Source organism: Papilio machaon, chromosome 25, assembly GCF_912999745.1.
Source record: "Papilio machaon chromosome 25, ilPapMach1.1, whole genome shotgun sequence".
In the NCBI taxonomy this organism is placed as follows: domain Eukaryota; kingdom Metazoa; phylum Arthropoda; class Insecta; order Lepidoptera; family Papilionidae; genus Papilio; species Papilio machaon.
In genome coordinates, this window is record NC_060010.1 from 1449168 (window position 1) to 1474564 (window position 25397).

Here is a 25397-nt window from a genome sequence, read left to right on the forward strand (position 1 = left end):
ATAAGATTTTGGATTCAGAAACCAACGGTAAATTAATTTTCTTATCTTATAATCAGTTTTAAGACTTATAAGAAAGTGTTTTACTAAAATAAACTTTAACCTTTGTTTCAGGGGAAAACGGTTGTGAAACTTTATGTTGCGGTCGCGGCTACAACACAATACGCACTGTTGAGGAGACAAAATGTCGGTGCCAGTTCCACTGGTGCTGCCGAGTTACCTGCGACAAATGTATCACTCGTACTGAAACTCATGTTTGCAAATAAATAAATGTTTCTTTGACTTTTTTTACGTCTTATGAATTTTACAGATCAAAAATAATAAATAACGCCATCTAGCGATCAAAAGCGTAACACGTTTATATACTACCGCCATCTAGTGTACTTTATTATTAAGTGCTATGATATTTTGTATTACGTTATGTTAGAACTATTGTACAGCTGTTTGTTTTATTATTTAAAATGCGTAGCATTATTATTTGTGAGTTATATTTTCAGTTTTTATAAATATATTTTATTGCCATTAACATGAATATCCATGTATACATATTATGCTGTAATTCAATTTATTTAGTGTAGTTCAAATTCATCATAAATTTGTCATATCGTTGAAATATCACTATAATAACAATTTTACGCTTAATTTGTATACGTCCATATTTAAATTGCCAGTTTTTAAAAGTGTTGCCATAGCATAAGTCTTAATTCGTCTATTATAATTATATTTAAGTGCTTGTGTGTATTTAAAAATATCCCTGTAAATGATAAACACTTAAAATGTTTAATTTCTTGCATTATGAAATATCTAAATATTAATTTGAAAGACGTCGTAACATAAAAAAAATATTCTTGCCAGTACTTAATACATTCCCTGAAGAAGTTCTCAGTGTAATCATTTTTTTTAACTTTATAATTATCCGTCATCAATTTTTTATTATTCCATCAAAATGAATTTCTTAAATGCTTTAAATTCATTATTGTATATTTAAACGTAGCTACATTTTAATAGTACTTAAGAAAACATTCCGCATAGTAATAAGGCCTAACTTATTCATTTTACCATTTAATACTTTTGTGAAATAAATTTTATCAGAATAATTACTTTTGTTTTATTAATAAGAATCTTGTAATATATAAAATTCTCGTGTCACAGTTTTCGTTCCCGTACTCCTCCGAAACGGCTTGACCGATTCTCATGAAATTTTGTGAGCATATTCAGTAGGTCTGAGAATCGGCCAACATCTATTTTTCATTTTTTTTTTTTAACAAATTAGTCGCGCGCGGACGGAGTCGCGGGCGACAGCTAGTAAAAAATAAAGTTGCCAGTTCTTATAATTATTATGTTTAAAATAAAAATAAAAATATCCTCGTTTTCTGTAAGTTAAATAATAATGGAAAATTACATTTTATGTTTTACCCGGAATTTATTTATTATGTAAATAAATACTTCCAATAAATGTTGTGCTAAAGTATGTCATTAACCCGTAACTTGATCACATTAAGACAGAATAAGGAATTCAATTTAAAACAATTATTTTAATACTCAAGATAAGGTAAGTTATTATAAAATGCCAGATCAACATTAATTAAGCCATTATACTAAATATTTATACTCTATCGATGGAGATGATAGACGGCGGGCGGAAACATTTAAATAATTCTATTGTAACCTTACAACCACATCCGATCTTCGATCAGATATTGCTCATGATTTTCCTATGTTCAAAGCAACGAGATGATAAGATTTCTTGAAGAAGTTAGATTAAATATAGGCGTATGTAAGTACCATAAAAACATTACTAGAAAAATTCGATTTTATTGGACCGTAGCATGTCTAAGCATTTAAAATAACGTTCCTTTGCATATGATAGTTTCCATCGATTCAATTGACCCGACCAATAATCTCAAACGACCTCAAACTGTCAAGAAAGCAATTGGAAAAATATCGTTTTTTTAACGTTGGAGTTAATGTGAGATAACTCAATTTAACTAACCAAAAATGTACTATACATTTAATTTAATAAAAACAGGTTCAATGCGTTACGGTGAGATCACCAGTATTAAAAAAAGAAATCTTTTAAAACTCAATCTTAAAGAAAAACAACAACGAAAATTCGATTTATCCGCAACTGTCACTTACCATAAAATCGATTTTAAAACGAATACGAAAACTTCAATAAAGTTTCTTGTTACGAAATTAAAAGTGTCAACAAAGCGGATCTAGTTATGAAAATTCAAGTTTTGTAAATTAAATATTTCATGAAATCTCTCTGAAATGCCTAAACCTGTGTGCGTACAGTGTAATACAAATGATTCCTTACTTTGGCGAAGCGCAGAGAACGGTCAAATATGTAATGAATGTCATTTATCGAACACCGTAAAAAAAGAATCAAAATTAGACACTTCAGTGGCGAAATCTGAAAATGATGAGAAAACAGAAGATAAAGATAACGAAGGAAAGAACGGGAAGAGTGATGAATCTACGCCCGCTAAAGCTACGGGGAAAGGAACCAGGAAAAGTACTAGAGCGACAAGATATAAGTCTAAAACTCCAGCACCGTATTCCAAAACTTCGGCGCCGCGGGGAAGAGGTCGAAGAAGCATTTTTAAACGACAGCCATTAAAGGCTCCGACAGCTACAGCCACTGTAGTCACCAGTGATTCTATATTTTATAAGGTAACATATAGAAACTTTTTGTTAACAAATTCAACTAAAATGAATTGTCGATTAAAATAAATAAGCTTATTCAATCTTTTTGGCGCCTTACTATCTGATGCGCATTGTACAGCGCTGTTCCCCTGCAAGCTTACACACTCCACTACACCTAACATTTCTCACAGTGACTTGTGAATTTTCGAGCTGCCAAGATACTTGAAAAGAATAATACAAACCTGTATTGTAAATTGTATCATAATATAATTCATTACTTATAAAAACAACTAGCTGACGCCCATGACTCCATCTGTGTTGAATTAAAAAAAAAACTTAACTGAAAGCCTATGTGATCTTTCAGTATTTATTCTATGTTTATGTCAAATTTCATCAAGATCTGTTGAACCCTTCTGCAGGTACCTTCCAACAAACATTCATCCATCCATACATTCAAACATTTGCATTTATAATATTCATATTTTATATCTTTTGCAGGGTAGTTATATGCAAGTAGGTGATATAGTTTCTATGATAGATGTAGAAGGTGGCACATACTATGCTCAAATCCGTGGTTTCCTCACCGACCAGTACTGTGAGAAGAGTGCTGTTATAACCTGGTTATTACCAACCAGGGCCAGTCCACCACCTGAAGAGGGTTTTGATCCTGCCACATATATAATTGGTAAGGTTATACTTTAAAATTCCACTTTTCTAATGCTGAGAGGAAGGGATTTTGATATAGTGGGGGTAAACCTTTCCCTTTAGGGAAGAAACATTAAAAAAAACTTGAGAGGTGTCAAGGGACACCCGGATGGAACGAAGTTCCTTTCTATTAATTAGTGAAGGAACCAATGTTTATTCTATGAATAAAAACTTAAGTCTTCACAAGAAGTACATTTTATTTCTATGAATTTTCGTTATATAGTGTCACGTCGTTGCCATGGTGAAGTAGCGCTCATTCGTCATTAACATACTTACTATAGCAAAAACTGTCATGACAATTTTTCGTAAGAATTTTTTCCGTCTAGCCCCCTTTCACAACGCGCGATAAGGAACTTTGTGCCAAAAAGATTTCAAGCTGATGCCCTGAAGGGAGACCATACATGGTAAAGTCATACAGCACACCTTAGTCAATTCTAAAACACTCTTATTTATAATACCGACACATAAACACACATGTGAAGTATCCAAGGCCTAGCTTACATGAAAACATAGTCTCCTGAAACAGCAACCTGGAAGCTAGGGCTTCAAGTATCTGTAAGTTTTATCGAACAAAGATTTAAAAATCTTGCTTTTAATAGACATCTAGATATAATTCATTAGTACTTTAGCAAAATTATTATTGTTTTTTTTAGGTCCCGAAGAAGATTTGCCACGTAAATTAGATTACATGGAATTTGTAATGCACGCCCCTTCTGATTACTACAAAGATAGTAAAAGCCCATACCCTGTAAGTGAATCAAAACTCAATGATTGCAGTGGTTTTATTTGGACTACATTAGAACCAAAAGAAAAAACACACTAATATAAATTACTGTTATGTTTATCATAGTTATGCAATATATGTCTTTTTTAATGCTGCAATGTGTTTATTTATTCTTAAAAACCCAAACTGTACCTTCTAAATTCAGCATCAAAAATATTTTTCTGTGTTAATTGTGTTTAATTTGAGAAGGGAGTCATTGCCTCAATGAGACAATTCTTGTATCACAATAAAGGATTGGGGTAACAACTTTTATTATTCTTTTAACATGAATTTTATTGTTTACATTGTTTTTGAACGAAACTGCCAATTGTCAAAATTCATTCCACCAAAGACTACAAAATCAATCTTATATATTCATTCGAACGTGGAAAAGGCGAGAGAGATCTACAGGACGATTGCAAATAGAAGTCCTTAATATCTGCCTATGCCTACCCCTCTGGATTACTGGCGTGAGCTGTGTTCTTTATTATGTCCGTACTCTATGACGTATCTCTCATAGTTATTTACTCTTTGACTTTAGACATATTTTATCTGTCACTGTCATACTTATTAGCAATTGAATTGTCAAAAAAATTATCGAAGTACCGCTTCAAAAACAAATCCTGAATTCCATATTTATATTACAAATATACTTGTGATTGTTTATAACAATTTCAAACAACTACAATGAGTCGTAAAGAAGCTCTTTCATCGTTTATACAACAAATTCATGGGCGGCCGGTTGTTGTAAAGTTAAATAGTGGTGTAGATTATAGAGGTAAGTTTGATCAAATTTATTACACTAGAATGTTTAATGTAATTTTAAATGAAATGTTGCATTTAGAAAAATATTGACCATAAATTTTCAAGGAATCACATATGCTTAAGTACAAAATTATGTTTTCATATTTTATAACCTCCAAATATGTCGCCATTTTTTAATATATTTACGTATAGTTATCGTTCTCTATTGTTGTAGTTGTTATAAAAACTTGTCATTTCTTTCTTATTTCAGGTGTTTTGGCTTGTCTTGACGGTTACATGAACATAGCCCTTGAACAAACAGAGGAATATGTCAACGGTCAACTCAAGAATAAATATGGAGATGCTTTTATCCGTGGAAATAATGTGTTGTACATCAGTACACAGAAAAGAAGGATATAGCAAAGGCCCTAAGTTATTTTTAAGTTAATGTAAGTGATTAATTACATATACCATAAATAAAAACTTAATTTTTTTTTTCTTTTCTGTTTTTACTGGTACTGCCATCTATCGGGCTTTCAGAAATGTAAAATGTTATTGGTGAACATTGCCATCTATTAGTGAGTTTCCATATTTTTAAAATGATAACTTGTATAATTTGAGAAAAAAGTGTTTTCAAGCAACCTTCAACTATAGAATATTCTTTGAATTAAAAATGCGGAACTAAAATTATTTTCCTGTTTTTTTAAAAACAAGGTTCTTTTTATAATAAATGGAATAATGTATAAAAATAAAAACAATTCTTGTTTATTAAATTTTATTTTTTCGTATAATAAAACTTTATGTCACCATAATCCTGGAATCAAAACAAAAACTAAAAATTAAATTTGTCAACAAACTCAAATACATGCTAAAAGTTTGGAAGTTTTGAGTTAAGTGTTCGTATCTGGTCTCATAAAAAAAAAACATTTACCTTTATAGCCTCATTGTCTGAAGCTTTACCCTTCCCTAAATCTGCAATCAATCCTTCACCTCTATATCCATTTTTCATTTCGTAATCCTTTCTATTCGATTTCCCAATTTCTGGATCGAATTTAACATCCACTTTATAATTCAAAATCCTCCTATCGAATAATGGCGCCCAAAAACTTGAAAATAGAACACTCTCACAGACCACTGAAAATGTCAACATTAAAAATAATAACTTCAACATTATTATGTTGGTAGTAAAAATATTTTTGACGTTTAATTCGCGCGTATTTTACGTATTAACGCAATCAGCTGTAGGATTCGAATGATATTAGGGAACTAATTTTCACAACGTATAAGAAAATAAATAAACTAGTGGATAAAGTTGTTTTGTTTAACTTAACATGTTTCAAGGTTTTTGCTCTGTAGTGTTATTCTGTTAAGGTGCATGTAATTTTAATTCGTAAAAAATAAATTGATCCTCGGACATTATAAAGTGGAGATAATAAGTAACAATTTGAAATAATATTTAATAATATCTTTGAATGGTTTTCTATTTTTTATCGAGGACTTGACTGATTCCGAACGTTTTTTCAATTAAAAATTGACATAAATTACGAAATTATTATATATTAACTAGCTGTCGCCCGCGACTCCGTCCGCGCGCATTTAAAAAATGGGGGGGGGGTTATGAAAAATAGATGTTGTCCGATTCTCAGACCTACTGAATATGCTCACAAAATTTCATGAGAATCGGTGAAGCCGTTTCGGAGGAGTACGGGAACGAAAACTGTGACACGAGAATTTTATATATTAGATTTTCAATTACCCACCATTTATTTTTTTATAATAAAATCTGAGTTAGAGTGGGTAAATCAAAGAAGTTTTTATAATTTTTTTTTTACAGTGGAGACACATATCTTCCCCTTAATTATGTAATATTGTTTAATCCTATACGACCTTTACCTTGGCTCAAGATGTCAACTTTACGATATACTTGTGTGCACAATCGGTCATAACTGTTAAGTAATGTTTAAAGCATTTACAATGTGAGGCCCAGTATATGTATTTTTATATACTACTAGCTTATGACCGTGACTTCGTTTGCGCGATTGAGTGCAAAAATACTTAGTAATTAGCCTATGTGTTATTCCAGACTATGTTCTACATTTGTGCCAAATTTCAACAAGTTAGCCGTTTTTTACATACATGGTAATAAATGTCCATCCATCCAAACTTACGCATATAATTCTGCTTTATGTAATGGTTGAAGTCATCAGTATCCTAGATAGATAATTCTTGAAGTATAAAATATTTTTCTTGTAAGATAAATGTGTAGATATAATGAATAACTTAATTTTCATTACTTATAGTTGCTTTCTGAGACCAAAATCCCTGTACACTTTGAACAGAGACAACAATATGTTTTAAACGGAGGTTTTGGGCTCAGAAACCTTAAGGTCTTAAGTAGGTGTGTTTGTTCTTTTTGCTTGCAAACAATTTTATCAGAAAAATTAAAAAAAAAAAACAGATAAATTTTGTTTAGTATATTTTATTAAAAATAATCCTATTATACAACTAGTGATTGGTTTAATATGATTACTGATGTAAAATACCTAATGAATGCCCTCTAGCGGTGAGTAGGATTTGTATTGATACAAGTCTGGACCACCGTAGCCGTACAACAGTTTGCCTTTACCATTCTCGTCGTAGTATGGATAACGGTATTTCGGTCTGGAAAAAAAATGCCATCAACTAAAGCTTTATAAGAATAATGAGATTATGTCATTAATCAAAATCGAGAAACCATTAAATCAATTTACTACGCACTGTGCCAGTCAATAATAACATGTTGGGGTTGGGGGAGTGCTGCTAAAACCTTCATGATCCAGGCCTCAGTACAAAGATCAGTCATCAAAACCATGCTTAGAAAGCCCTATAAATATTCTACAGACAAACTGTACAAAAAGGCTGTTGTTCTTAGCGTAAGAAAGTTTTATGTTTTAAAAAACACTGTTAACGCACCACATAATATTAACTACCCCTGGAGACGAGATAAAATGGTCTACAGAGTGAATAAAGTGGTGAATACTCCTTTCGTGCAACGCTACGGTCTCTTTGCCAAGGCGTTTACATATAACAGAGTGGCGATGAACTGTGACATTAAAATAAGAAAACCTACGAGGCAAAAAGTATCGTGTCAAACTGGCTTGCCTCGCCGTAGGGCGAACTCGAGGATAATCTGGATTTTAATAGGCTAAACTAAATAATCTGATCTCAACTGTACCTTTAATCCTCACGACACAGGATTAGCCTAGTGTGAGAGTTATTGAAAATAGAAACTATAGAAATAAGTCAACTTTGTTAATCATAGATTAGATATTTAGCGATATAATCGCTAAATATAAACTGTATATTCCTTTTGGAAATAAATCTTTTCATTTAATTTCATGAGTTTTCTAAATATTTAAGTTTTCGATACAATGTTTCAAAAAGTTAAAATTTTTCTGTTAATAGATGTCGCTTTTTATAAATTTACTTAAACGCGTTACCTCAAATAATGCAATCACAATAAAAGGAATTTTTAATTAACAGCACGTTTCTAATATAAAAGAAAGTCGTGTTAGTTACACTATTTATAAGTCAAGAACGGCTGAATCGATTTGACTGAAAATTGGTGGGCAGGTAGCTTAGAACCAGGAAACGGACATAGGATAATTTTTACCCCTTTTTCTATTTTTTATTCCGCGCGGACGGAGTCGCGGGTAAAAGCTAGTTTGAAATAAAACCTTTTTGAATTTGTACGTATTTAAAAAAATAAAAGTTACCTTTCAAAGTACTGGAAGTTTGGTGCTCTGGGCTGTGGCACGGACGACTCTGATATTATCGCCATAGAAAGGATAATAACGGCCTAAAAGAAAACAAAAACGAATATGAAAAACTATTTGAACCTGGTTTTGTGAAGCAATTATCGTACAGCGCCATCTATTAGGTAATAGCTTCATCACATTAAAATTATGGTCACGAATTATGTAAAAAGTGTATTGACACACTGACCCATAATTTCTATTTATAACTTTTAGGCAAAAAAAAAAAGGATTTTTCTTAAACTTTCATATAAAAACTACTTGTACAATTAAAACACTAAGAAATTAGTTATTAAAAATCAATCAAATAGTTTGTGATAAATTCATAATGCGTAATTATTAAATCACATTAGAAAAAGCGGACTTACGCCACAACAATTAATAATTTAGAAAGTTGGAAAAATTTAATTTTGTTTAAGCTTTTTATTAACAATAATAAAAAATAAAAAAATAATTTAAGAAAACGAAACATACCAGTAACATTAACAATTTCAAACTTCGTTCCATATTCAAAAAAATAACCAACGACAACGGAGCGTAAATTAAAACTTTTTAAAAAAACAATCACAGGCAAAGATGTGGCGTACGTGCGTCCTCACAGGAACCGGTTACAAAACTGTTCCACTGGTGGTGGAACTTACGTTAATCGAATATTAATTAGTTTTTATGGGTTACTTAACAAGTCATACTTATAATTATAGGAAATGAGTTTTAAATGTTCATAAGATAATTAGATAACTCGAAGAATTACTTGCTAAAGTTACTTTTTAGGATTAGTAAGTAAAGTTTTCCTGTTTTTGTAGTTGGACTTACTAATTTTGATATTTGGTAAAATAATAATAAATCGTCGTGAAAATTCAACAAGTTATATTTTCTAAATGTAACTTATACTAATTAGATTTTTTTTTAAATGTATATTGTATTTCGAGCTACAATTTTTTTTTTACTCATAGTATTTTAATCTGCGCAAACCCAGTAATACACAATACGGACATCAAAATTTTGATACAAAAATTAGTTTTATTGAATACTAATTAATTTTGTATCATCATAATATTAATTTTGGTTTAATATACTATGATTGTTGAAAAAATATTTATATTATAAAACTGTATAAAGTATCAAAGTGTGTCAGTCAAGCTACATTGGTCAGAAGTGAAAGTATAACCGTGTAAGTGTACCGTAATGTAGAGGTTACTGACGTCACAACAATTCTAGAATGTTCCTTTGACTTTTCACAGAATTCATTCGCTTTTAATACTTAAAAAATAGTAAAAAATAATAATTTAATAATCAAACTAATATATGTTCCTGTCTCTGTAGCCCTCACTACTGGTTGTACAGTCAAAACCGTTTATAGCGACATCGTTTAGAACAACATACCGGTTAAATTGACCAAAATCAAAGGTCCTGGCTGAATGTTATTACATATCTGTCCTATTAATACCTGTCACCGGTTGTTAAAACTATCGGTTTTTACGACTCAATATGAGTAGTCCCTTCGATGTCGTTATAACAGATTTTGACTGTATATGTATTATATATAAAATGTATTATATAGATAACTAGCTACCGCCCGCGACTCCGTCACCGCGGAATTAAAAAGAAAACAATAAGTAGCCTATGTGTTCTTTCAGACTATGTTCTACATCTATGGCAAATTTCATCAAGATCCGTTGACCCGTTCTGGAGATACCTTTAAATATCCATCCATCTAAAGATTCGCATTAATAATATTAGTATGATAAGTTAATAAATAAATATAAACTAATATTATAAATGCGAATGTTTGGATGGATGTTAGAAGGTATCTCCAAAAGGGCCGAAGGAATCTCGATGAAATTTACCCTAGATATAGAACATAGTCTGAAAGAACATATAGGATACTAATTAAGTTTTTTTAATTCCGCGCCCGTCGCGATCATCTATAAAATGTATAAATGATTTTGCTTAGCTCAAAAATAGCTAAGGGTTTCTTTTAAAGATCAAGACTCTGAGTGTAAAAGTTTAACTATTTCTGACAAATAAGAGTAATGTCCCATATTATAGTAACCAATACTAATATTATAAAAAAAGGAAAGATTTGCATTTTTGTATGTAACAAATAAACTCCAAAAAGTATTGAAGCTATTAAAAATATATTTTACTGTTACAAAGCTCATTATCTTTTTTTTATTTCGGGCGTACGATGTGGAAAAAAAACTATTTAATTTTTTATTTGAAAATTAAATAAAACACATTATATATTAACATGTTTATTTATTTATCTAAAAAATGACTAGAACATAGATAAAAAGCAAAGATTGAAGAATTTTCTAGATACTATCACAGTTTAAAAAAGGCTTATTTTTACCAACAAAGGTAAAATAATAAAACTAGAAAAATCTTCAATCAAAACAAAATAAACTTAATTATTATATTTTTAAGATAATTATAACAAAATTAGATTTTTTTTTACCATCTTATGGTTTTTAAGGCGTACTATTTATAATTTAAGAAACTATTTTATTATTTGCATTTATATATAAAATTTAACGTAATGTTTTTTTTGCAAACTGTACAATATTTAAAAAAAACAACTAAAAGCTAATATTTCATATTCATTTTTTTAAGATTATTTTTTATTTATTTATAGAAGATATTTATTATTAATTTTTTTTATAAGCTACGCTATTTTTTAACGCTTTATTATAAAGAGAAATTTTAAATATTTATAAGGCATTATGTTTTTTTTTTTCATTTTTAAAACCAACACAACAACTATATCAATAAATGCAAAGCACTTATGGTATCTTAAAACATTATATATTCGATTAAATATATATATATATATATATATATAAATATTATATTTACCCATTTTCCATCTTATCTTAAATAACAAGAATTACTGAATCCTACTAAACTATAAAATAACTATTATCTGACTCGAAGGACCAAAAATTTTTTTGGATTTTCTAAATTTCTATGCAATAGTAATGAATTTGTCTATTTTATTGAAAATTTAATAGATTTTAGAGTTTCTTTACAAAGTTATTGGATTTTATGGATTTCTTTGCAAAGTTAATGGATTTTATGGATTTCTTTGCAAAAAATAATGGATTTTCTAGATTTCTATGCAATAATTAATGGATTTGTCTATTTTATTAAAAATTCAATAGATTTTAAAGATTTCTTTGCTACAGTCAATATAGAATATAGAGTTTCTTTGCAAAGTTATTGGATTTTATGGATTTTTTTGCAAAAATAATGGATTTTCTAGAGTTCTATGCAATAGTTAATAGATTTGTCTATTTTATTAAAAATTCAATAGATTTTAAAGATTTCTTTGCTACAGTCAATATAGAATATAGAGTTTCTTTGCAAAGTTATTGGATTTTATGGATTACTTCGCAAAGTTAATGGATTTTCTGTATTTCTTTGGACTATTACTGATATAATATCAATTCTACTGTTTATTACAAATCAGCAAGTATCAAGATCTTGCTGATTGTCTGAACGTCAGTTAGTTTGTACGATGCCCATAATTTGACTCTTATGATAAATATAATCCGCCATTTTTTGTGAAATGCTCCTTTTTCTCATCAACATGTATGCGGCTTGTTCAAATTTATGTTGATTTCTTCTTATATATGCATTAGTGTCTGTTATTAGATTATTTAATTTTTCAGGATTTATTTCGTCCATCGCACATTCCTCCATTAAGGGTGGATTAAAACGGAAATAACTACCAGGGGGTAGTAAATCGTTTAATATTAAATGGACACCTGAAAATTTTAAAGTAAAAAAGTTAAGATAAATGATAAATTTGATAAGGTCCTAATTTTATATTTTTTTTTTTTTTACATTAAAGCCAAATAATTATTAAAACTATAAATTTCTATTTAAATCTGAACTATTTTTTATTATAAATATGGCTATATTAATGTAAAAAATGCATTTTTTTATATTACAACTTGGCAAACAAGCAAGCGGCAATATGAATTCGCCGAAATGGCGAAACGAACACTGCCCATAGACATTCACAATTGCAGATGCCTACCCTCAACTATTAAACTGGATAATTTTTGTCTACCCACAAATACTTTAACGAAGTCAAAGTTATTTTTTTTTATTTCTACTTCATCAAGCAAAAACCAACCTTCTGTATCAGTCGCAGAGTCTAAAATCTTATTGAATTTATCTTTCCAACTTGTACTTGAAGCTTCTTTATTCATTCCTTTACTCATCAGTTGATAATCTGAATGTTTATTTAGAGCTCTGCCGGTCCCTACTGAAATAACTGTACCCTTTTTCACCGAGTTTGCCCCAAATAGGAGTTTAGCTTCATGTAAACCTACCCCAGTTGGGTTGTTAACCATTATACCACCGTCCTAGAATTAGTTATTTATATTAGAATACAGAGATATGAAATATTAAAGGAATATTCGTGAAATCTGTCTCGAAGGACCAAAAAGTAACGGTAAGACCAATTAGTGGGATATTTGGTTTTTTATATATCGGATGAATTAGTTTATTTGTTTAGTGTCACTAAACAACCAACAAGCTTTAGCATGCGACTTCGTCTGTGTGAAATAAATTTTTTTAGTAAATAGCCTATGTGTTATTCCAGACTACCTACATTTATAACAAACTTTCGCATTTATAATATACTAGTTATAACACGCGACTCTGTTTGCGCGAAAATTAAAAAACTAAAGAAGCAGATTGTTTTTTTCCATATTATGTTCTACATCTGTACATCCATCCATACAAACTTTCTCATCATACTACTATAAATGCGAATGTTTAGATGGATGTTAGAAAGTATCTCTGGAACGGTTGAACAGATCTTGATGATATTTAGCATAGATGTAGAACATAATCTGGAAGACCACATAGGCTACTTTTTACGTTGTTTTTTGAATTTCGCTCGGACGGAGTCGCGGAGACAGCTAGTTTTATAATATTAGTATTTTTTTGTGACTGAGTAGTCACTCTTTGCCTTGAAGAGGCATTTACAGCTTCACCGGGCGAATAATAATAATAATACGATGTAGGGATTTTCCAAACTTCATTATCGTGTCTCACCTGATGTACAGCGCCATCTAGTTTGAACTCATCAAAGTAAGTAGGTGCAGCTGCGGAGGCGCGCACCGCATGCCACACCGCGGCCCGCGCCGTGCCCCCGAACACTGACCGTACGCGGAAACCGCACTCGTATGTACGGAACAGGAACGGCGCTAGACGAGAGCCCGGGCTCACCACACACGACACTAACGCCATCTATAAATGTACTTCATATAGTTTACAATAGCCCCATCTATAAATGTTCTTCATATAGTTTACAATAGCGCCATCTATGAGGAGCGTCGGAACTAAAACCGATAAATCAAATTGATTTTTTTTTAGTGTAAAAATTAGGCCATGTTCATGATTCACAGCCAATTATAAAAAATGTCAAAATGTGATTTATAGGTTTTTGTTAAGGCACTCTTCAATTGTACTTCATATAGTTTAAACTAGCGTCACCTTTGAGGAGTGTCGGAACTAAAACCGATAAATCAAATTGTTTTTTTTTTTGAATAGTGTAAAAATTAAGCCAATTCCATGGTTCCCAACCATTACAAAATGTCAAAATGTGATTAATCAATTTTTATTCTGACGCTCCTCAATTATACTTTATATAGTTTATACTAGCGCCATATATAATTGAAGACACGAGTGTCTTATAATTATTAGGCTTGAAAAATTAGTTTTTTTCCAGCTTCAGAGTACAATTTTAATTCCAGCACAGTCAAAACGGGATACAAATAAAAAAATTATGTAAAAAATCGCAAAAAAAAGACGTAGAAAAAACTTTTTAAAACGGACATTTTGATCACTATTGTATCCAGCGCAATATATTAATTTAATAATATTTTACCTTTAATATTTCCAGATGTAAAAGATAAACGATTACTTTAAAGAGAGAATAACTTTAACTTAAATAATAAGAATAAACAATTAACGTACTTTAGGCGTGTTATATCTATTGCACTCAGTGAGTGTGCAATCTCTCAAGTTCTCTCGCAGCATCTTCTCCCACGCCTCAGTGTCATAGTACGAGTGCGTCCACACCAGCCGAGAAGTACCTGAGACATTTAAATTTATTAGAAACTAGATGGCGCTGTACTTAAAGTGTTCAATTGGTAACAAAATTGTATACTAGATGGCGTTGTAATCATTTTGAAACACGGTATTGAAGTAAATTTTTTACTTTTCTGTCTTTTTCAACTTACATATTTACGTGGGTTTGTAAATTTTATGTAAATATAAATAAATTAGTTGTAGATTTGAAAATATAATGAAAGAATGCATACGACATTTATGAATAACATCTTAAATGAACCTTAAAAAGGCTAATTGTAACTTAATAAAAAGTATGAAACTTACAAATGACATATTAGAGACTTATAAAAACTTACCACCAATAATTGAGGTATTTCCAAACATCTTCTTAGACAATGTATGATACATCTGATTCGCAGTGTCTAAGTTACCTACACCGCTACCTGAAAACAATATCAAATTAATATTTTTAAACTTGAACACCAACAACGGACATGACTGTACTTAACATTACTACTGTTTTTACACTATATATATAGAGTGTAAAAAAAGTATATATATCTTAATATATATAAATCTCGTGTCACAATGTTTGTCCTCAATGGACTCCTAAACCACTTAACCGATTATAATACAATTCGCACACCATGTGCAGTTCGATCCAACTTGAGAGATAGGATAGTTTAAATCTCAAATTATAGTCGCAATTTTAATTTATTGCTAATTATTTGTCTGTTATTATTTGACAGTCACAATTATCTGTTAACTCCAAATGATTCTAACAGATGTCGATACCTTTCGACTGGGTTGAGTAAGTAATCAATAGATGGCGCTGCTATGGTACATCTACGAACGTGTCATATAAGCTTATTAACTGCGCGCGGACGGAGTCGCGGGCGACAGCTAGTCTATATATATATGTGTGTGTGTGTGTATATATATATAATACACTTACCAATAACAGCAGCTATAATAGCTCCAGTACTAACTCCAATGATATAATCAAACATATCTTGTACTTTTTGACCGGTCAATTTCTCCAAGTGTCGTAGTATTTCTATGGCTATTATACCTCGGATACCTCCACCATCAATAGACAAAATATTAGGACCCGGACCTTTTGTAGGACCAGTATAACCCATTAGGGCTAGGGCCTAGGGATAAAAAACTAAATTAAATAATTAAATACAAATAAAAAAGTATGTTTAGATGGATGGAGGTTTGTTTGAACATATCTCCGGAACTGCTCAACAGATTTTGATGAAATTTGGCACAGATATAGAACATAGTCTGGGACAACACATAGGCTACTTATTAAGTTTTTTTTTAATTCTGCAGGCGACAGCTATTGTGTACAGTCAAACTTTGAAAAGCTAGAAACATTTATAAACAAGTCATTATCCAGTCCCGGCTGGTTTCTGAGATGGAACTCAGGTAAGAAAGAAACCTCTATCAGGGTTAAGAATATCAAGGTCGCTTGGATTCTCACTTATCCAGGGTCGACTGTATTATACTGTATAAAATTAAAGTTTACTTTATACTACAATATATTTAATTCGTTTATAATTCATTTGTTTTTAGTTGACATGAACTATACTTTAGTTTTTTTTTAAGTTTTAAGTTTTTTGTAACAATTTTACTTCAATTAAGTTAGCTAATTAAGCATTTAGACATTGAAATGTTAAAATGAAAATTTAAAGACAACTTTAAATATAAAATGGATACAGAGTCATTTATAATTTTTCATACAAGGTTATGGCAAAATGCCATAGTAATGGTGTGATATTTTACGTCTTCATAAAACATGTAAAGTATTGTTTTGCCAATTTACATTCACTATAAAGTATAAGAAGACTAAATTAAATATAACAGCATGAACAAGAAAATTACTCCTAACAAAATGTAATTGTTATTTAGTCATCATCAGTTCACTATACGTCCTCACTGAGGGGCTTTGAGCCTACCCTAAGTTAGGTGTGACTAGGACATAGTCAACCACAGTCAAGTGCGGGTTGACTTCACACATATCATTGAATTTCTGCTCAGATATTTGCATCACGATGTTTTCCTTCATCGTAAGAATGTCGGATAAATGTACATATGTAAATCGAAACACAAAAAACACATTAGTACATGGCGGGATTCGAACCCAGGACTTGCAGATTGCAAGTCAAGTGCTTAACCCACCGACGCTTGGTGTTATTTAGTAGTAATATATAATCTATATATATAAAAGAAAGTCGTGTTAGTTACACTATTTATAACTCAAGATAGGTCGAACTGATTTGACTGAAAATTGATGGGGAGGTAGCTTAGAACTAGGAGACGGACATAGGAACTTTTTTATCTTGTATACATTTTTTTATTCCGCGCGGACGGAGTCGCGGGTAAAAGCTAGTTTTATATAAAGTAGAACCTGGATAAGTTAGTCATTATCCGATCTTAAGGGACAACCTCTATAAGCGAGAAACTCGGGTAAGGGTAACCTCTATAAGCGAGAGTTCTTTGCAGTCTCACTTATCCAAGATGTACATATTGTTGTCTTTGTCATGTTAAAGAGTATGAAAGAAATGAAAATATAATACAAGAGAGCAGAGAAATTCTTTGATGAAAATTACCTCATTAACAATCCCTTTAACTTCTCTTGTCATATCTGTGTCATCCCTTAATTTATTCTGTACTCGTAATAAAGCACGGACAGCACCCTCCTGTTAATAAAAATAGCATTTATCTTACTAATATTATAAATGCGAATATTTGTATGTATGTATAGATGTTTATTACAAGATATCTCCAGTAAAGTAACACAAAATTACAGTGCTAATGTAAAATGTAAACAAGGTCTCCGACCCAAACTATGTCGGGGGCTAAAGGAAAAAAAAAAAAGATCTCCAGAATGGATCAACCAATCAAACATAGTCTGGTGTTACCTATGTTTTCTATAGGCTGCAGTTTTTTTAAGTTACGCGCGAAAGAATTCGCTAGAAACATTATAAAACATAATTCTAAAATCACATCAGAAATTGGCTAATAAATTTAGAAGTCTTTTAGTTAAAATGACGTTAGTTCTTTACTATTAAATATAGATTTCATTTATTCACCTTAATAGCGTAATCCCTAGCTTCCGGATACTGTATTAGATGATCTATAAAGTGCTCCGTCCTCTTCCGCAGACATTCCAGTGTCTCTGCAGTCACTATTGCTGATATGACATAGGCTGTACGTGAGTGTATTGATGTCTGTAAACGACATAATACTAAATAACTGCTTAATGTAACACTCATATAAAAAAAATACAGTCAAATTGATAACCTCCTTCTTTTTGAAGTCGGCTAAAAATTATGTGGGAGCCTTGGTTCCTGAACTAGGGCAAAGCCTTATGTTTCAGGAGCCAATCCCTTCCTCCTATCATTAAATTAATTTTACATTTAGTGACAAAATTAAAAAAAATATATTTATATTGTTGTAAATAAAGTTGAAAAAAAAACTAAACGAAAAAAAAAATAACTAACTTTTTTTTTACAATTCTAATACTGTTTAGTACATTAAAAATCGTATTTAAAAAAAATTTGATTTAAATCCAATCCATGAAGCAAAACTCTAAATAGCCATAAATGTGTCAACCTAAATTTTTTTTTCTTTATAGTTTTGTTTATAAATGGATTTACGATTATTGATATATTAATTAGTTAATTTAACAAATATTATTGTTATTTAACTTAGAGAAGAATAAACACAACACAGAGTAAGAAATTAATAGCAAAAAATGTGAACCTAAGATACAAAAAACTAATATATTCATACTGTTTTTGTAGCTTTAAAATTGGCATTAAAAGATGTTAAAGATACCATATTTGTTTCTATTTATTGACTTAAGATTACTAATATTATAAATGTTTAGATGTATGGATGTTTATTAGAATGGATCTCCAGAATGGCTGTATTTTAGCATAGATATAGAACAGTCTGGAAGAAGACATAGGCTACTAATTAAGTTTTTTTTAAATTCCGCACAGAGTCGCGGACGACAGTTAGACTGTAATAAAATCCATCAACTTTCACAGATATATTGATAACATATTAAGGTTATTTACATTTCCTCATTCGTACTATCACGCATTTATCAGGTCCCCTACTACTGTATATAAACATATTATATGTATGTTATCATAATTATATCACGCTATATACATGCCTCCATAGATAAGATATAAAAGATCATGTAGAAAGTTGTAATTTTTTTTTTACTATCTTTTGGAATAAATATTGTGACAACCATTGTGTTTTTATCTTTTTAGTACTAAGTTGAATATATCTTTTGTGGGAATTAGGATGATATTTGGCACAGAGATAGATTACTGTCTAGACTAGTAGATAGGCTACTTAGTAAGTTTTTTTTATTTTGTAAGCGACAGCTAGTGATAATAAATTTTTATATGAGTGTTTAAAATATACAGGGTAAAACATCTCAGATCACCGAGAACACTCCCAGAGATCACCGACATCAACGGGTTGCTGGAATTCTTTGGAGAGTTGGGTTGGCTGGAGTGAATCCAGATCCTGCTCACACGCAAAATACGCACCAGTCGTGGAATTGCGGAAATCGAGCTCTTACAACTAACTATGAGTGTTTAAACAGTGAGAAGACAGAAACTGTACTAACCTTTGTAATAATAGGTTTATTTGATTTCCAACTTTGTTCGGATATTTTTCCAAAATGCAAATCTTTTTTCAATTTTAAACCTTGTAGGAAACTTTCGAATGTAATCTCTTTTGCCTCCGAACCTACACTAAGTCCAGCCTGTGACTTTTCTTCTGTTTTTTCTATTGTATTTTGTTTTTCTGTCTGTACATCTTTTGTAGTACCTTCGATTGTGGAAGCATTTAATACATGAGCAGGTCTGTTGTCAATAGATTTCGTTCCTTCTTTAATTTGTGTCAATCTTATTGAGACTGCTTTTTCGAATTTCTTGATTAAATCTGAAATTTAAAAATTCCAAATTAAATAACTGAATCCTATACAACATGTAATGGATACTTTCTCAACAAATTACTTAGATTTCCATATAAACATACTTTTAACAACTATGTATTTATTTGATGATTGTTATAATTAAATCTCCTTTAATTAAATAATTAATTAATATCTAATCTCACTAACTCTCAACTGACTTATTGAAAATTAGTGTCCCCATTGGGAAAATGGAAAAAGACACTCTAGAACTAATTACTTATTACCAAAAACTAATTATCGTACTTATCTAATTTTATTTTATATTCATTTAAATTAAATTTATTTTAATTTTAATTATCATACTTATCTAATTTTATTTTATATCAATTTAAATTAAATTTTTTGATCCCACAGTCAAATTATTTTATATAATTTTGTGGGACATAGTTCTATTTTAAGCTATTATTGTATTGTAAATAAATAAATAACAATATTTGTATGTGTATTATTCAGATAAAAAAGTGTTACTAAATCACAATTAAGTATTATTGTCAGTCCACAAAGAAAATATTTGTTTAAAGTAGAAGTATCTCTTTGTTACTGCATAAATTGAATACAGGAAGTTTATTTAAATGTAAACAAGTTTTGGGTTCATTGGACTACACATATTTTGATGTCAGTGCACCAATAAAATGTCATTTATAAATGGATATTTTACGTAATCTAGTAGCCTAAGAATTAAGGAACTATGAAGCTTGTTTTATCTTCAAATTACTGAATATACTTAGTGTAATACAAATTTTTATATTAAATACTTACTCTCCCATTGTTCGGGCGTAGCGGGTTTAATTTTCTGCATTAGTTTTTCAACTTCTGCATTTAAATTTGCCATGGATAAATAGTGGCGTATTATTTTCCATTGTCCCCCGAAGGACGACATGTTACTTTACAACACACTATACGACAAATTAAAGTAAAATATAAAGTACAATATTTTATTTTTCACGTATTATTTCCGAGTCACGTACACTACTGTTTTCGTCCACAACCGAACGCGCACTAATAGATCGAAATGTCTAGATAATATAGATATTTCTGGTCCAGTTTAATGTTTCAGTATCGAGCACTTTACTATCGCACTGCGCTGAGCCTTGTTAATAAATATTGTTAAAATAAAAATAGATCAATGACAGAATTCGCGAATGACGTAAAGTGGCGCGATCAGTGCTACCAACATAACAAAATCAAAACAAATCACGTAGATAGTACGGAAACATTCACTTTATTTCACTTGCAAAAGATAATTCCGAAAACTGATAGTAGAGATATGTTGCTTCAATGAGAACAAGTTTGTTATTAAAACGCCCAGTAGATCAGGAACTACTTTTATATCATTATCAAAACATGTTTGCTCAGCCAATTAATTCATTAACCTGATACGTATTATGACGACGTAAGCCACACCTCCGCATGATAATCACACGTTTTATTTGTAAACAAACATCGTATGATCCGATTTTGAGACGAATCCAAAATTTTCGGCGAACTAGAATCATCAACAATAACATAATATGTTATTGTTAACTCGTATGAGTTATATTTTGTTATTGAATTTAACCCAAACTGATACAAAATAATAAACAATATTTACATTGTAATTTGGATACATTATCTAATTGAATTTCTCTTCTGAATCTTTAGTCAGGGTCGCTATTAAAAATATTAAAACAAACTTGATTAATACTGGATAAGAATTAAGTTGAAAACGTGTTTATTATGTGAATATGACCTTCAAATATACTTTAGTTACAAGTAAGATACACGTCTATTTTATAAATTATTTTTACTTTGTCTCACGCAATGCCAAGTAGAACAGTTGTGTGTCTGTCACTTAACAATGTGTTCTATATTCTATATTAAAAATACGTGATTACTCGTATTGTATACCTTACTAATACTATAAATGCGAAAGTTTAGATGTATGGATGTTTGTTTAAAGGTATCTCTGGAACGGCTCAACGGATCTTGATGAAATTTGGCACAGATGTAGAACATAATCTGGAAGAACACATGGGCTACTTATTATTCGTTATAGGTAGTCGTCGCTGGGTAACAATAGCTGCCTCTTCACCAGTAGATCGGCAAATAGTACTTCAAGTGGACAATGTATGAAACTTATGATTGTCGAGTTGTAAGAAATTTGAATTAACATCTCTCAGATAATCATTTTACCTAACTAAAGACTAGTTTACAAAAAAAATATTTTTAAGGTATATTGTAAACAAGTTTTAATGATGGCATGAACAGTCAACATATTGTGATATATTGTATAAATAAGTCTGAAATTTCTGTAAATGTTTACCACAATGTGTTAAGTCGCAGGTGAAATGCGCATATTCGTGACTAATTTAAATATTTTGCTATTGCGCTGCATATAATTTTGTTATTCAAAATATTATCGTACTGTATCACTTAGGATGTATAGGTAAACATATTTTGTACTAGCAGAATTCTTAGAACTCTACCTTCTAAAGCGTATCTATGCTCAATAATTCTTACCTATTATAGTCTACTATGCATTGTTAGCAGCACATTCACGTCTCCATCGAGAGGCTTCTACCTTAAGAGGTGACTAGGCTTTAGTCAACTCCGCTGAGCCTGTGAGCGTTGATTGTTTAAACCCATATGTGAATTTCTTTGCAGATATATGGAGGTTGCAGTACATTAGTAATTGTTACCAAATTACAAATGTATCATAAAACAAACTAGTTGCTAATTTATCTACTGTTATACATCACATCTGACATATTCATAGGGATACATTCACACACCAACATTCCCACACTTACACTCAAACATACACAATACACACACACACACAAAGCACACGCGTACACACGCAAATACCCACACCAATCTAAAACACACGTATGCAAAACAATTGAATTGTAAAAAAAAGGAAGTTAGTTATTTCTTTTTTTTTTAAAAACTACAAATGATTGTTTTTTTCTTTTCTTTTGTCACTAAATGTAAAATCAATTTAATGATAGGGGGAAGGGATTCTCTCCTGAAACACAGGGCCTTGCCCTAGTTCAGGATCCAAGGTTCCCACATAATTGTGTACATGAGTGTTACAATAAAGCAGTTATTTATTGTCTCTTGTGCCTGCTTGTCTTCTTTTTAAATAATTAAAAATTGAAGTCAATTAATAGTTTAAATGCCTATAATATTTATGCAAATGAAATTTGTTATGCGAATAACAATTACGTAACTTAAAACGTCGCAAACATCTGCGCAATTTACGCTCCAAGGTTATATTTATCTTGACAAATAGAGCTACTGAATACAGATAAAGACATTTAAAATACAACTAACTGTGAGTTTCCACTGTTCAAAAACATGAACAAAAAGCTTTTTGGAAAAATAGTAACAACGTGTATTTAACATAAAGTGGAATGGACTTTTATGATACAATTAAAACAGGAAATTTAATAAAAGACTTTATAAAAAAACAGATGGATATATTTCTTATGAAAAATAAATATAACGAATATTATTAGAGAGTACAATTAAATTCGCTATCACTATATTAAGGCTACGTATAAATAAAATGAAAGTATGGACCGAAAAGGCTATCTGAACCGGTGAGCATAAGTGAAAGTAAATTATAACAGCTTCCTAGCTCCCCCCTGTTAACGTCAATAAATGTCAGAAAAATCCTCTTTGTAACTGTCATTTTGACAGCTGACAGAACCAACCGCGATAGCAGCGCCTCCATCACCGGGCCAGATATCCTTGTTTGACTATACTAACGTTCGTAAACCTAACTCATGCTAAACATTATAACGTTGGCAGCACTGTATACTAACTAAATTTCGAGATGTCAGGTTGGTAGCATTGAAAATTCAACACTATTTTTATGAAAGCATAAGATCTTTTTAAAGAAGACATATTTTAACATTCAAGTCTACTGATATTTTGTTAGGTGATAAATTGTTCATGGAATTACATTATCGCGAGTTACCATTGCTGGAAAAACATGTACAAAAACAATCACCGTGGGTTACTGAGACCGAAATCTCTGTATGAAACATCGACATCCCTGTCACAGTCCTTTCACAAATCCGTGATATTATATTTTAAACGGAGATTTCGGTCTCAAAAATCCAAGTTTTTTACGATATGACGTTTATAACACACATATATCATCTCAAAAGACATACATTTTTGTGCAATTTTAACATTTATTTCTTGCCATTTTACTATTTCAAGGTCAAATTATTGCTTTAGCGACAATTATTAAAGTCAAACGTACATAAGATAAATATTTAAATATTCAAGTACCTAAAATATATAAAACCTATTCTGATAACAAAATCTCTATATGAAACATATAGTTAACTCTGTCGTTTAATAAAACAGAGATAACAATATATTTTTAACGGGAATTTTGGTCACAGAAATCCATGATATAATACATATAGCATTAAACATAGCCAGTCTCTATTATTTAGTCTATACATATTCCCTATTACCTTTCCAAAAAAGAATTGGCAAGTTTTAAATTGCATTTACAGATTTTATGATTAAAAAACTACGACTGCATAAATCCATTACTTTTTAATAAAAAAACAATCAAAAATAAAATAATTGAATTAAAAAAGTATCGTAATAAAATATTTACATAACCTTTACTAAATTTAAATAAAATGCACATAATATGTAAAAAAATGTAGTATTTTGTGTTAAATTGTAATATTTAATAAAAAAATAACCAAAAAGAAATACTATAACAACAAATAAAATAATTGTTATTTTTTCTTAATTAAAAATATTAAATTTTTTTCATAATTAATAACATTGTTGACTGCTTACATTCCATTAGAACAGATAGCAAACTATTTTGCTCGGAAATTAGAAAAAAAATTACTTATTCAACCATAACCTTATTAACCATCAATTTAACTTGAAATTAAACACAGTTTTGACTTCCCAATACAACGTAATACTATTTCAAATAAATGGTTCAAGAAAAACTTATTATTAGCATTTATTAGTTCATAAACATAAAATAAATAATATTAAAGGGCAAGAAGCATTTTATAAATTTCATTACGAGCAACTATATTAAAAAAAAGAGAAAAATAAATTCCATTTATTAGATATTAACAGCAAAATATCCTATTAATTGAATCTTTTCTAGAATATTCTATTCTTGAAAGTTATTTCAAATAACTGTCCATTTTATATGTGCGTTAAGTATTCGAAAATTTTCATTTTAAATAATACAATTCATAGGAATACCACTTTTATTACTGTCACAAAACAGTTTATTATTGCTTGAATGAAATTTCCCATAATACTAAATTAATCGTAGAAAATTGACCGCTGATTATTTCAGTCTACGAGACATATATCTATCTCACTTGCACATATTGCATTAGTACAGTTTGTTCTCTGATAGTTCTGAAATATTTCCTAAGTTGGTAACATTGAGTTGCCTCTCTCTGTCGCACATTACAAGTTTTTTCCATGCAAAACAAACTACGAAATATTTCAGAACCGTCAAAAGATAACTTAATACAATTTCAAATAAGAATGTGCACGAACTTTCGCCTTCGTACAATTTGTGAAGTGCAAAAGATGGCGAAATTTTTCTCGCTTACAAAGGTTTCTCTTTAACCCGAATTTCTCGCTTATG

The 25397-nt window shown here is 30.4% G+C and overlaps 5 protein-coding genes across 6 annotated transcripts in view; 3 read left to right on the forward strand and 2 right to left on the reverse strand.

Moving 5' to 3' along the window:
• The window catches only part of LOC106713271 (protein Wnt-7b), a 36358-nt gene extending 35994 nt beyond the window's left edge, over positions 1–364 (forward strand). For both annotated transcript variants that reach the window (XM_014506034.2, XM_045684269.1), the window contains exon 8: positions 112–364. In XM_014506034.2, coding sequence (XP_014361520.1) covers positions 112–263 — 152 coding nt within the window. In that variant the 3' untranslated portion in view covers positions 264–364. The remainder of the gene's footprint in view (positions 1–111) is intronic.
• Positions 365–2151: 1787 nt separating this feature from the next.
• Positions 2152–4226, forward strand: LOC106713273 (GATA zinc finger domain-containing protein 1). Its single transcript, XM_014506036.2, has 3 exons — positions 2152–2673; positions 3145–3331; positions 4005–4226. Exons 1-3 carry the CDS (start codon positions 2272–2274, stop codon positions 4172–4174), a joined length of 759 nt encoding a protein of 252 aa, XP_014361522.1. The 5' UTR covers positions 2152–2271; the 3' UTR covers positions 4175–4226.
• Positions 4227–4681: 455 nt separating this feature from the next.
• Positions 4682–5324, forward strand: LOC106713275 (U6 snRNA-associated Sm-like protein LSm6). Its single transcript, XM_014506038.2, has 2 exons — positions 4682–4892; positions 5130–5324. The coding sequence occupies exons 1-2, from the start codon at positions 4802–4804 to the stop codon at positions 5276–5278; spliced, it is 240 nt and encodes a 79-aa protein (XP_014361524.1). The 5' UTR covers positions 4682–4801; the 3' UTR covers positions 5279–5324.
• A 2023-nt stretch (positions 5325–7347) lies between these two features.
• LOC106713276 lies at positions 7348–8726 on the reverse strand. Its single transcript, XM_014506039.2, has 2 exons — positions 8614–8726; positions 7348–7519 (listed from the first exon to the last, which is right to left on the reverse strand). The coding sequence occupies exons 1-2, from the start codon at positions 8676–8678 to the stop codon at positions 7402–7404; spliced, it is 183 nt and encodes a 60-aa protein (XP_014361525.2). The 5' UTR covers positions 8679–8726; the 3' UTR covers positions 7348–7401.
• Positions 8727–11969: 3243 nt separating this feature from the next.
• Positions 11970–21069, reverse strand: LOC106713277 (calcium-independent phospholipase A2-gamma-like). Its single transcript, XM_045684091.1, has 10 exons — positions 20516–21069; positions 19406–19722; positions 17844–17981; positions 17361–17450; positions 15698–15896; positions 15099–15185; positions 14647–14765; positions 13723–13917; positions 12794–13025; positions 11970–12419 (listed from the first exon to the last, which is right to left on the reverse strand). The coding sequence occupies exons 1-10, from the start codon at positions 20634–20636 to the stop codon at positions 12154–12156; spliced, it is 1764 nt and encodes a 587-aa protein (XP_045540047.1). The 5' UTR covers positions 20637–21069; the 3' UTR covers positions 11970–12153.
• Positions 21070–25397: the final 4328 nt, after the last annotated feature.